Source organism: Abramis brama, assembly GCF_963993115.1.
Source record: "Abramis brama genome assembly, chromosome: 2".
In the NCBI taxonomy this organism is placed as follows: domain Eukaryota; kingdom Metazoa; phylum Chordata; class Actinopteri; order Cypriniformes; family Leuciscidae; genus Abramis; species Abramis brama.
The window spans coordinates 68,028,516-68,041,015 of NC_139964.1; the positions used below are offsets into that span (position 1 = coordinate 68,028,516).

The 12,500-nt window shown below is 39.1% G+C and overlaps 1 protein-coding gene across 4 annotated transcripts in view; it reads right to left on the minus strand.

Annotated features, from left to right (window-relative positions):
• Positions 1 to 12,500, minus strand: part of jam2a (junctional adhesion molecule 2a) — a 21,996-nt gene that overhangs the window by 7,028 nt on the left and 2,468 nt on the right. For all 4 annotated transcript variants that reach the window (XM_084105363.1, XM_084105361.1, XM_084105362.1 and 1 more), the window contains exons 2-5: positions 5,709 to 5,774; positions 5,518 to 5,628; positions 2,688 to 2,837; positions 2,249 to 2,433 (exon numbers count right to left, since the gene is read on the minus strand). In XM_084105363.1, the coding sequence (XP_083961489.1) occupies positions 2,249 to 2,433; positions 2,688 to 2,837; positions 5,518 to 5,628; positions 5,709 to 5,774 (512 nt within the window). The remainder of the gene's footprint in view (positions 1 to 2,248; positions 2,434 to 2,687; positions 2,838 to 5,517; positions 5,629 to 5,708; positions 5,775 to 12,500) is intronic.

Here is a 12,500-nt window from a genome sequence, read left to right on the forward strand (position 1 = left end):
CCTGATTTCACCCAAGAAAATGTATAGTTTAATGTGAATGATTATCACAGAGTATTTTCATGTTTGGTATCGTTTAAAATGTCACAGTGCGACTGGTACAATTCTCTCATTTCAGAATAAGTAAAACACAAGGTAATAAGGTTTTTGAAGGTTTATGGATAACTAGCATACAAGGAGGGGTTGGTCTCTCAAGCAAATGGTCACACACCCCCAAGAGGAGCTACAGTGTACCTCTGAATGCACATTTCTATTGTTAGCACATGTTTCCATGTGAAAGGTTTGTCTATTTAAGGAAGTGCAGCAGGGAGATCGGGGCCTTTTCTGTACCTCAGATCGGTCCGTGAGGCTGAGAGATAGATAGATCTCTCAGCCTCACGTATTTCTTAATGTTGGGTTTGCATCTTCTTTCTATTCCAGAGCATTTGATGTTTTGTATCGATTATCTTTGAATGGATTATGAAATTGGCATGATACATTTACCTGACATAATAAATTGTTACATTTGATTATTCTAACTGACTTTGATATTATTTTCATTGAAGAGTTAAACGGAATAGTCAAACATTCACTCATGATTAATGATCCACAGATATCATTAAAACCTTTTCATTTATGGAGTCAGATGAAATAAACGAGAGAATACATAACTAAATGTATTGTAAATTTAACCAACCAATACTTTGCATGAGTGAGGACAGAACACGTGATAACCTTCCCTGTGTATTGGCGAACCGGCAGATTGGACCAATATAGCGGGCCTTACAATGCTCAAGAAACATTTATGATTATTATCAGTGTTGAAAACTGCTTCATATTTCTGTGGAAACTGTGATAAATGTTATTTTTCAGGATTCTTTGATGGATAGAAAGATCAACAGAACAGCATTTATCTGAAATAGAATCTTTTGTGACATTATAAATGTCACTTTTGATCTAAAGAGTGGAGCCTGAGCTGGCACAGAATGGTGGTGTGTGTGTGTGTGTGTGTGTGTGTGTGTGTGTGTGTGTGTGTGTGTGTGTGTGTGTGTGTGTGTGTGTGTGTGTGTGTGTGTGTGTGTGTGTGACAGACAGTCAGTGTTGTTCAGAGACGCTCGTGTCGGTCTGTCAGCATCAGTTAGTCTGTGTGACACTCAGAGATTCAGAAGAACATGAGGACATTCACTGACACTCAACACACTCGCTTTCATCACACACACACACACACATTAAAGATTAATCACTCGCTTTGTGATTATTTTCTCTTTTGCTCATATTTGCCTTTAAATACATATTTTCCCTTTCAAAGGAAGTACATTCAGTGCTTATAAATTCAGCTCTGCCTGAAAGAAAGGAAAGAAATGTTCATCAAAGACGTTTTACTGACAAATTTAACTTTATATTTAATTTACATTTTAAACTTCAATACTTTCATGAAAGCCTTTATTTGATTTGACTATTATTTTGATATGTATGTTTGAGTCGAATCAATTAATCACATCTAACAAAAAAAAATTGTGTTTATATAATATATCTGTGTGTGTGTGTGTGTGTGTTTGTGTTTGTGTGTGTGTGTGTGTGTGTGTGTGTGTGTGTATGCATACACACATATATTATATAAACACAAACTTTTATGTTAGACGCATATGTTTGTATATTTTATATTCGTGTTTTCTGTGTAAGCATCTTGAGAAGCTTGCTTAATATAATAATATAATTATTATTATGAATTCTATCAAAAACTGAAGATGACGTTACAAGTGTTTGGAGTAAGATTTTTTTGGTTAAAGAAATTAATACTTTTATTCATCAAAGACGTTAAATTGCTCAAAATGGACAAAATGATAAATTTACAAAAGATTCTATTTCAAATAAATGCTTTTGAACTTTCTGTTCATCAAAGAATCCTGAAAACTAAAATGCATCAGTTTCCACAAAAAATTAAACTGTTTTCAACACTGATAATAATGATAAATGAGCATCAAATCCTCATATTAGAGTGATTTCTGAAGGATCATGTGACACTGAAGACTGGAGTAATGATGCTGAAAATTCAGCTTTGATCACAGGAATAAATTACACTTTACTATATATTCACATAGAAAACAGATGATTTACATTATAATAATATTTCACTGTTTTTACTGTAAGCCTTGCTGAGCAGAAGAGACTCTTTCAAAAACATTACAAAATCTATTGTGCCATTAAAATGATTGTGTTGTAACGTTATATGAGAATGCATGAAGCGTGTGTGTAGCGTGCTGATGCTGACCAGTACGCCGGTGTACTCGTTGACGGTGTAGCTGGCGTTGGGCTGGCGGATGGGGATCGCGCGGTTGTCTTTAAACCAGGTGTAGCTGGCGGGGGGGATGCTGTGATGGTCCCTACAGCGCAGCTCCACCAGGGAGCCCGTCAGAGCAGAGCTGGGAACCTCACAGGCCGGAGTCTGAGGAGGCACTGCAGCACAGACAACACATGAGTGAGTGTGTGTGTGTGTTTTAGAGCGTCCGGGACGAGCTTACATTTAAATAATTCTCATGCCAATAAAGCACATTTGAATTTGAATATGATTGTTTTGGCTTTACAGCAGCTCTAGAATAATGTTATTGTCAAGCTAAAGTTAGTTTTGTGTAATATATCGCATTTATTTAGCAGTATATTCCCATATATGTTTGTGTTGCGTCAGGGGAGAGCGTGGAGACGAGCGTTACCCAGCACTTTTAGCGTGACGTTGGTCTCTCCCAGCGTGACGCCGTCGGCAGGAGCGCTAACCTCGCACCGGTACTCGCCCGCGTCCTCCTGAGTGACCTTGCGCAGCTTCACCGTCGCTCCCTGAATCTCAGCGCGCTGCTGAAACAGCCCTGCACAACAATGATGATCATAACATTTACATTTATGCATTTGGCAGACGCGACTTACATTACGTTTAGGGTACACATTTACATTCTCATCAGTTCTTGCTTTCTCTGGAAATCAAACCCATGACCTTGGTGTTGCAAGCGCCAACGCTCTACTGCTCAAACTTTGTTCTATAGCGCCTTTAAAGGGGTCATCGGATGCCCATTTTTCACAAGTTGGTATGATTCTTTAGGGTCTTCATGTAAAGTTTGCAACATACTTTGGTTAAAATTCCTCATTGGTTGTGTAAAACAACACGCTTTCACCTCCTCAAAATCAGCTCTGTTCACAGCGACCCGCTCCGGTGCATATCTCTTTAAATGATAATGAGCAACTACACACGGGGGGGGGGGGGGGGGTGGACACAAGACTTGAGGAATGTATACAAATGGCTGAGGGCGGAAATATGCTAATACGGGAAATATGCGAATACGGAAAATATGCTAATACGGAAAATATTGTATGGTGGTTGTGTCCACACACTGCAAACACACATTTATATGCAAACACCATATTAAAGTGAATTTAGCATCCGATGACCCCTTTAAAAGTTGCATCTCAAACCATGTTACAAGAATAAAATAAAAAATACATTCAAATAATAAGATACACAATGAAAACATGCTGGTTTAAATTCTGTTTTCCTGAGCGTTCCCAGTTCATTGGCTTGGGTGTTTACAGGTCTGAGATCAGTTCAGGTCTGGTGTTCCTCAGGGCTCAGGTTTAGGCCCTTTACTCTTTAAAGGAGAACTCCGGTCAATTTTAACATTGAGCTCATTTTTTTGTAAATTTGGAGTGCTGTCAATACAGAGAACAACGACAAAAATCGTTGTTGCCTACACCGTGTTATCCTCTTTTTAAAATTTGCACCCTGTTGACTTCAATAGGGCAAGTTTTAAACCTGCTTTTAGCCTCTTAACATCCTTGATGTGTCATTACAAGTGCACAGGTCATGTGAGTGATTCCTTCAGAGTGAACACGGTGAATCTGACTGCAGTAGATGTGAAAGATATGAATAAAAATGAAGTTATTTCAGCCAGCGCTCATACCTGTATTTACATCCTGTTTTTGGTCGAAGTCCATAGTAGTCGATTGTCGAGTTCACGCGCGTGATCATAGGTAACTAACTAACTGCGTGAACTCGACAATCGACTACTATGGACTTCGACCGAAAACAGGATGTAAATACAGGTATGAGCGCTGGCTGAATAAACAATTTTTATTCATATGTGTTCACTCTGAAGGAATCACTCACATGACCTGTGCACTTGTAATGACACATCAAGGATGTTAAGAGGCTAAAAGCAGGTTTAAAACGTGCCCCATTGAAGTCAACAGGGTGCAAATTTTAAAAAGAGGATAACACGGTGTAGGCAACACCGATTTTTGTCGTTGTTCTCTGTACTGACAGCACTCCAAATTTACAAAAAAATGAGCTCAATGTTAAAATTGATCGGAGTTCTCCTTTAATACATTATCACTATTATGCTGATGATACTCGTGGGGCTCTGTGGTTGCTAGAGTGTTACTAATGTTTTTTGTGTGTTGCTATGTGGTTTCTAGGAGGTGTCTGCTAGGGCATAACTCATAACACCTCAGCAACCACATAGCAACACCTTAGCAACAACACAGAAAACCTTAGTAATCATGTAGATATTTTTAGCCTGTTGCTATGTGGTTGGTAGGATGCTCTAGGCATTTGATAGGACATTGATAAATGGTTGTGATGGTGTTCTGAGTGGTTGCTATGGTGTCACAAATGTTTTTAGTGTGTTGCTATGTGGTTTCTAGGTGGTGTCAGCTAGGGCATATCTATATGACTGCTAAAGTGTTCTGTGTGGTTGCTAAGGTTTTGCTATGTGGTTGCTGAGGCGTTATAAGTGATTTTTAGCCTGTTGCTATGTGGTTGCTAGGACATTGATTTATGGTTGTGATGGTGTATTTAGTGGTTGCTGGGGTGTTATGAGTGTTTTTATGAGTGTTGCTATGCAATTTCTATGGTGTTGCTAAGGTGTCACAAATGTTTTTAGTGTGTTGCTATGTGGTTTCCAGGTGGTGTCTGCTAGGGAATATATATACAATTCTTAAGGTGTTCTGTGTTGTTGCTAATGTGTTGCTATGTGGTTGCTGATGAGTTATGAGTGAATTTTTAGCCTGTTGCTATGTGGTTGCTAGGATGCTCTAGGCGTTTGCAAGGACATTGATAAATGGTTGTGATGGTGTTCTGAGTAGTTGCTAGGGTGTTATGAGTGTTGGTATGCAATTTCTAGGGTGTCGCTATGCGGTGGTTAAGGGTGTTATGAATGTTTTTAGGTGTTGCTATGTGGTTTCCAAAAGGTGTCTGCTAGAGAACATCTATACAATTGCTAAGGTGTTTTATGTGGTTGCTATGGCGTTGCTATGTGATTGCAAGGTGTTATGAGTTATTTTTAACATGTTGCTATATGTTTGCTAGGGCATTTATGACTGCTATTGTGTTCCAAGTGGTTGCTAAGGCGTTGCTATGCAGTTCCTGAGGTGGTATAAGCGGGGTTTTATATGTTACTATGCATTTGCTAGGTTTTTGCTGCATGGTTGCTAGGGTGTCCATATGCACACCTCTCCTCAACAAGACATTAGAGAAATCATTTGTTCGGCAGTTACCTACGAAACGTCCTTCATAATAAACGAAGGACACGTCTTTGTCCTTCTTCTTCCACTCGATGCGAGGGTTCATTTCTTTCTCGGTCTTGAACTCACAGGAGAGCTCGGCGTCTGTGGAGGACAAGCACACATCATGGAGTTAGTGCACATCGTCCCACTGACGTCTGCATGACGACTGCACACACACTCACCCGAGAACTCGTGCACTTCCACTTTGGGACTGCGGCTGGTGACGGTGACTGGGACGACAGGGACGCCTGAAACAGAGAACACAACAACACAATCTCAGTCTCCAAAATACTGTGGCAAAAAGATGTTCACAAAAAAGCAGCTGTGTGATGTAGTTTGACTTCCCAGACGTTATGAATGTTTTTAGTGTGTTGCTATGTGGTTTCTAGGGAGTTTCTAGGGTATATCTGTATAGTCGCTAAGGTGTTTTGAGTGTTTGCTACGGTGTTATGAATGTTTATTAGTGTCTTGCTATGAGGTGTTTGCTAAGGAAAATCTATACGGTTGCAAAAGTGCTCTGTGTGGTTACTAAGGCGTTGCTATGTGGTTGCTGTTATAAGTGTCTTTTAGCACTTAGGGTGTTTGCTAGCGTATATATATATATATATATATATATATATATATATATATATATATATATATGGTTGCTATGGCATTCTGAGTAGTTTCTAGGGTGTTGCTATGCGGATGCTAGGGCAATATAAGTGTTTTGATATGTTGCTATGTGGTTGCTAGGGTGTTCTAGCTGTTTGCTAGGGCATTGACATAAGGTTGCTATAGTGTTCTGGGTTGTTGCTAGGGTGTTAGAAGTGGTTTTGTGTATTGTTATGCAGTTTCTATGGTGTTGCTCTGGTGGTTCCTCAGGTGGTATGGGTGGGTTTTGATGTTTCTATGCAGTTGCTAGGATGTGCTAGGTGTTTGCTTATCTTTACTGCTGCTATGGTTTCTGTGTGGTCACTAAGGTGTTGCTATGTAGTGGCTGAAGTGATTTTTAGAGCGCTAGGGTAAGGGAGCTCTAGGTGTTTGCTAGGGCATATTTATACAGTTGCCAGGGTGTTCTGTCTGGTTGCTAAGATGTTGCTATGCGGTTGCAAGGGCATTATGAGAGTGTTCTAGGGTGTTCTAGGCATTTCCTAAGGCATATCTATACAGTTGCTATGGTGTTCTGTGTGGTTGCTGAAGTTTAAGTGTGTTGCTAAGAGGTTGCCAGGGTGTTCTAGGTGTTTGCTAGGCAGTTCCTTTCATGCAGTTGCTAATGTTGAGTGTTGAATGTTATGAGTGGGTTTTAATATGTTGTTATGCAGTTTCTATTCTGTTTCCTGTTATTGATATATAGAGAGAGTTGTTGCTAGGGTGTTGCTATGAGGTTGCTAGGATGATGAGTGTTTTTGTGTATTGCTATACCGTTGCTAGGGTGTTCTGAGTGGTTGCTAGTGTGGCATGTGGTTCCTGAAGTGGTATGGGTAGGTTTTGATATGTTTCTATGCAGTTGCTAGGGTGTCGCTATGCTGCATAGAAACTGAAGAGTGAATCACTGTAGGGAATTCTTTTAACCTTTATTTATAGTGCTTTATACACAACAGATTCTTTCGGCTAAGTAGCTAAGTGCTCATAAAGTGCTCTATGGGAAGTGTTTGCAGACTCCCAGCGGGATGAACAATCACAATATGGATTTCTAAACATAGTTAGTCTCTCATTCTTCACTGAAGGTCCAGCTTCTGTTCTCCTGTGTGTTCGTGGCTAAAGTTGGATTTCAATCCACTTGCAGGAAAAGGAAGCAGGTGTTTCCCTTCCTGAATAACATGTCAGTCATTGTTGGTTTTCCTGTTTCTGCCCACGTGCGACCGGCTTTTAGACCACGACCCACAAGAGATCAAGTTCACTGACGAGACTATAGCTTTCCAGATCACATTCACTTTGTGCTGTGATGCTTCTACACTGCAAAAAATGCTTTTCTTACTTAGTTTTTTGTCTTGTTTCCAGTTCAAATATCTTCAAATTCTTAAATCAAGATGCATTTACTAGATGAGTAAAATGACATAAGATGTTTTGTCTTGTTTTCTGGGGAAATAAATCTAAATTAAGTAAGTTGTTGCTAAAAAAAAAAAGCAAAATTATCTGCCAATGGGGTCAGAAAAATAATCTTAATTCAAACAGAAACAAGATTATTATGATTACCCCATTGGCAGATAATTTTGCTTGTTTTAAGCAAAAACTCAATCTAATTTTTCCTCAGAAAACAAGACACAATATCTTATGTCATTTTACTCATCTAGTAAATGCATCATGATTTAAGAATTTGAAGATATTTGGACTGGAAACAAGATAAAAGTACTACGTAAAAGAAATAATTTTTTGCAGTGTACAAGATCAACGTTGCATTCATATAAATCACTTTTAGATAGCTACTTGATTAAAACACGTTATTACCAGAGATGGCCTTTGCAATTCAGAGGCCGTTTCAAATAAAACAACTTTAAATCTTCGTCCCTCAGCTGGAATGAAATGACACTAAAACCACCAGTAGGTGGCGGCAAATCAATGCCTTAACAAAAGAGTCATTGAATCATTCAATGAAACGATTCGTTCGAAACGGCTGATTCATTCAGGGGCAAAGCAGAAGTGACTGAGTGAGTCGTTGAGTCGTTCATTAGAATGATTCGTTAAAAACGCGGATTCAATCAGTAACGAAACTAAAGCTCACACAGTGGCTCAAAATAGAGGAAAAACTGACAATATTGTGTCTAAAAATGTGTCACCTCATTATTAACTTAATGTTTATTAAATTGTTGTATAAAATCATTATCAAACGTTCTGATAATCTGGAAAACAGCACTTTTGTTTGTGTGATATTGGTTACAAATATTAAAAACAAGAACTTATTTAACTTTATTTAATCATAACAGAGACCTTTTTTTCTTTTGTCTCTCTTGATCATGCAAGATCTAAACAACTGAAACCAGAACGAAGACCAGAGTTAATTCTTTGCCCGAAAGAACCCCGAGACATTATTGCTGCTACATTGTTAAAGCGGTGGTATAATGACCTTTTCACAAGATGTAAAATAAGTCTCTGATGTGTGTGTGTGTGTGAAGTTTTGGCTCAAAATATCCCACAGATATTTTTATATAGCATGTTAAAATTGTCACTTTTTGAGGGTGAGCAAAAACGCACAGTTTTGTGTCTGTTCCTTTAAATGCAAATGAGCTGCTGCTCCCGGCACAGGGGGCGGAGCCACAAGAGCTTGTGTCCTTTTACCTCACACACACACATGCACTGAAAATTTCAAAAACTTTTAGCCTTTTATGTTCAAACCGGAGTCAGACAATGATGGAGAGACTCAAGAAGAAGTGACAACATGTAGAAGCAACAGAACATTTCTGAATGGTTTATGAAGCTGATGTGTAGTTATCTTCTAGTCATTGATTAGCATATTCTGTCTTGATAATCTATAAATCGTGTTCAGGGGGCGGGGTTTATGTAAATTTTAGGGTTTGTGATGTCACTAACCCGGGAGGAATGTGGTGTAGTCTCTACCAGCCGTTTGTTGTAGTCCTTAAAAAGCGATTTCTTTAAAAGCAAATCTCTCCCTTTGCTTTGAACTTTGAGCGTTGTAACTTTGCAGATGTTGTTTATGCTCAAACAGCAACATTACACACTAACTAAAGTTAGAAAAGTCAAATCATAATCAACCACCCCTTTAAATCAAAATGAAATGAATTGTTCAAATGAGGAGTAATGTGCAGATAAATGAGTCCTTGAGTAATTCTTTTGTTTAACTCCATGTCGAAGTGCAGCTGATGATGACCAGCGGAAGCAGAACGTCCAAAACACTGCGTGGAAATGCAGTTTCCTGACAGATAAAATCAGGAGTGTGTGTGTGATTGATTACAGTGATTAATTCGTTTCATCGTTTAAAGGAAGAGAGTGTGATGTCATTTCACGACCGCTGCAGTTCCAGATAACAACAACAACAGTGTTTTCTGGAAGCCGCTCATGCCTCAACTATCCTCCATATCCGTGTTATTACTCCAGTTCTGGAGCGTTAAACGGGAACGTCTTATCAAACCTCATGAGCTGCTGTCAATCATACACTCACATTAGAGTTCACTTCATTCACATTTAGAAAACTATCGTCAGATTCACACAGAAACTCAAAGATCTTCACCACAACCCGACAAAATAAAAGTTCAGTTTAACTTGAAATTTTAACAGATTTTGACCCGGAAATCTTTTTCTTTTTTTTACATTTAAAAATGTTAGTGTTTATCAGAGGGATCCAAGATCCTGGGACTTCTGTCGAACTTGAACCACGAATACACACACAAACAATGTAATGGATTCGAAGAGTTTTGTGGTTGAAATGTAAAAAGTAGCTAATCCATTTTGACTCCCTTAGGAAGGAATGGAATGCGAGGAATGCTTCAGTACATAGAAACACCTAAAAATGCTCAAAATTGAAACTAAAAATGCTAAAACTTTACCATAAACATGTGTATCTGAATATATACTGAAGAGAAACTGGCTTTAGGACCCAGAGGAACAGCTCATTTACTCCATATAGAGATATAAGCCCATCTAGAGTCATCAAATATCATCTTATATTATTATTTTCCACAAGAGGTCAAAGACACACAATGTAAGATATTTAGAGCTGAATTAAAAGGGTTATGCATGAAATTGGGAGTTATTTTGAATTTAAGTTGAAAGAATGAGATGATTGTGCTTAAATTACTATTTATTGATTGATCAAATCTAGTAATTTAAAGGTAAATTAAAAAAATAAATAAAATAAAAATCTCCCAAAAGAATTGCATTAAAAAATAGAATTTTTTTAATCAAAATTAAATAAAATAAGCTTTCTGAACAAAAGTATAATTTTAGGGCTTCGGGTCTTTTTGACCCGCGAGGGAAGATGTGTTATAAAGTGCGAGGGAAGAATGAAGGTTAATGTTGTACTTCTCAAAGTCATAATAATGATGCTGTCAAATCGATTAATTGCATTAAAAAAAATGTAGGCAACATTTCTAAAGCTTGAGATGTTTTTAATAGAGTTGTAATAACCCTGGGTCCAGTTACACCAGCAGCTTCTTCACCTTTCATACGATTCACAGGAAATCATTCCCAGTTCAGTTCTTCTCAAAGCCGGACGACTGTCTTTCTCCAGTGAAGCAGAAGAGGAGATGTTCGGCAGATCGATCACACTCCTCCTCTCGTGCTTCACTGGAGAAAGACAGTCGAACGGCTTCGAGGAGTCGAGGTCAAACATTACTCTAACACACACACACACACACACACACACACAGAATAGAGGGATTTCCAGAACCATGTTATCGCAGAGCTCGGCCTTGTACCTGCTGTCTTATCAACTCTCTCTCCGACTGACAGATGCTGAGACCAGTGTGTGTGTGTGTGTGTGTGTGTGTGTGACGGGAATGAAAGCACATGGAAACACAGTGTCGAGTCTGATAGACGCTCACAGTAGCTGCTGCAGTCAGATAAGAGGAACCGACAGCAAATGTCCCTGTGAAAACCACACACACACTCACACTCACTCACACTCTCACAAACACACACACACACTCACTCACTCACATACACACACACACACACACACACACTCACTCACTCACTCACATACACACACACACACTCACTCACTCACAATCACACACACACTCACTCACTCACATACACACACACTCACTCACTCACTCACAATCACACACACACTCACTCACTTACACTTACATACACACACTCTCACACAAAATCACACACACTCACTCACATACACACACGCTCACTTACTCACACACACTCACATAGAATCACTCACACTCTCACACACTCACAATCACATACACTCAAATACACACTCACACATTCACTCACTCACATACACACACACTCACACACACAAGCTCACTAACTCACACTCCCTCACTCTCACACTCACTCACACACACACACACACACTCACTCACTCACACACACACTCACACTCCCTCACTCACACAAACACTCACTCACACACCTGTCACCACTGAAGTCCTGAGTCAGCACACACACACACACACACACACACACTCGCTCACTGATTGACAGCTCTTAAACACCAAAAGCTCAACAACAAATGCAAGTGAATCTTAAATGGAGATTTAAACGCGTCTGATCAAACATTCAGATCATATTTCACCCCAAAACTACAACAAACAAAAAATACATAAAGACACACAACATTGTTTTTTTCATTAGCCTAATTATAATGTGCGGTGGATCTTTTATAGATAAGATTAATTATGTTACTAACCATGGAAATCTGACTTTAGATTTTAAACTTATGATAAACTTTTAATCACACTTCCCATTTTCATGTCTGATGGTGACTAACTTTCCATTCCAGATCTAACAAACTCCGGACTCAGTGAAAATGGACTCAATGTTCTGGTTTTTTTACTGTATTGTGAAATGATTGACTGGAATATTAACCCCTTACAATGTTTTTGATATTTTGCTGATGTCACTAACAAAGGATAAAGAAAGGGGGGGGGGGGGGGGGGGGGGGGGGGGGCTTGCTTTAAACAATTTAACCAATCATATTGATAGAGCTTGACATGTTAGTCATGATGATACTATTTTGATGTGTCTGGCTTTGCCCTATAAAGCCTGTTGTGTTCTTCTGTTGGGTCGAGGTTCTCTGAGTATTGCTCGAGAACTCCCGGCCGTTTGAATAAACCATCTGAGGGACATTTACTGAAGTCTGTCTCTTTTGTTATTTATGCAGCGCAGCAAAGAAGTTCGGGTGAGAGACTAAGCCAGCTGTCGACGGAAGACACAGAGAGCTAGAGTAAGAAAGTTATTAAAGCTGCAGTCCGTAGGTTTTTTGGGTTAAAAATGATCCAAAATAAATTTGTGAGCAAGTACATAACCAGCCAGTGTTCAAAACTCTCTGCTTGCCGTAGCTCGATTCA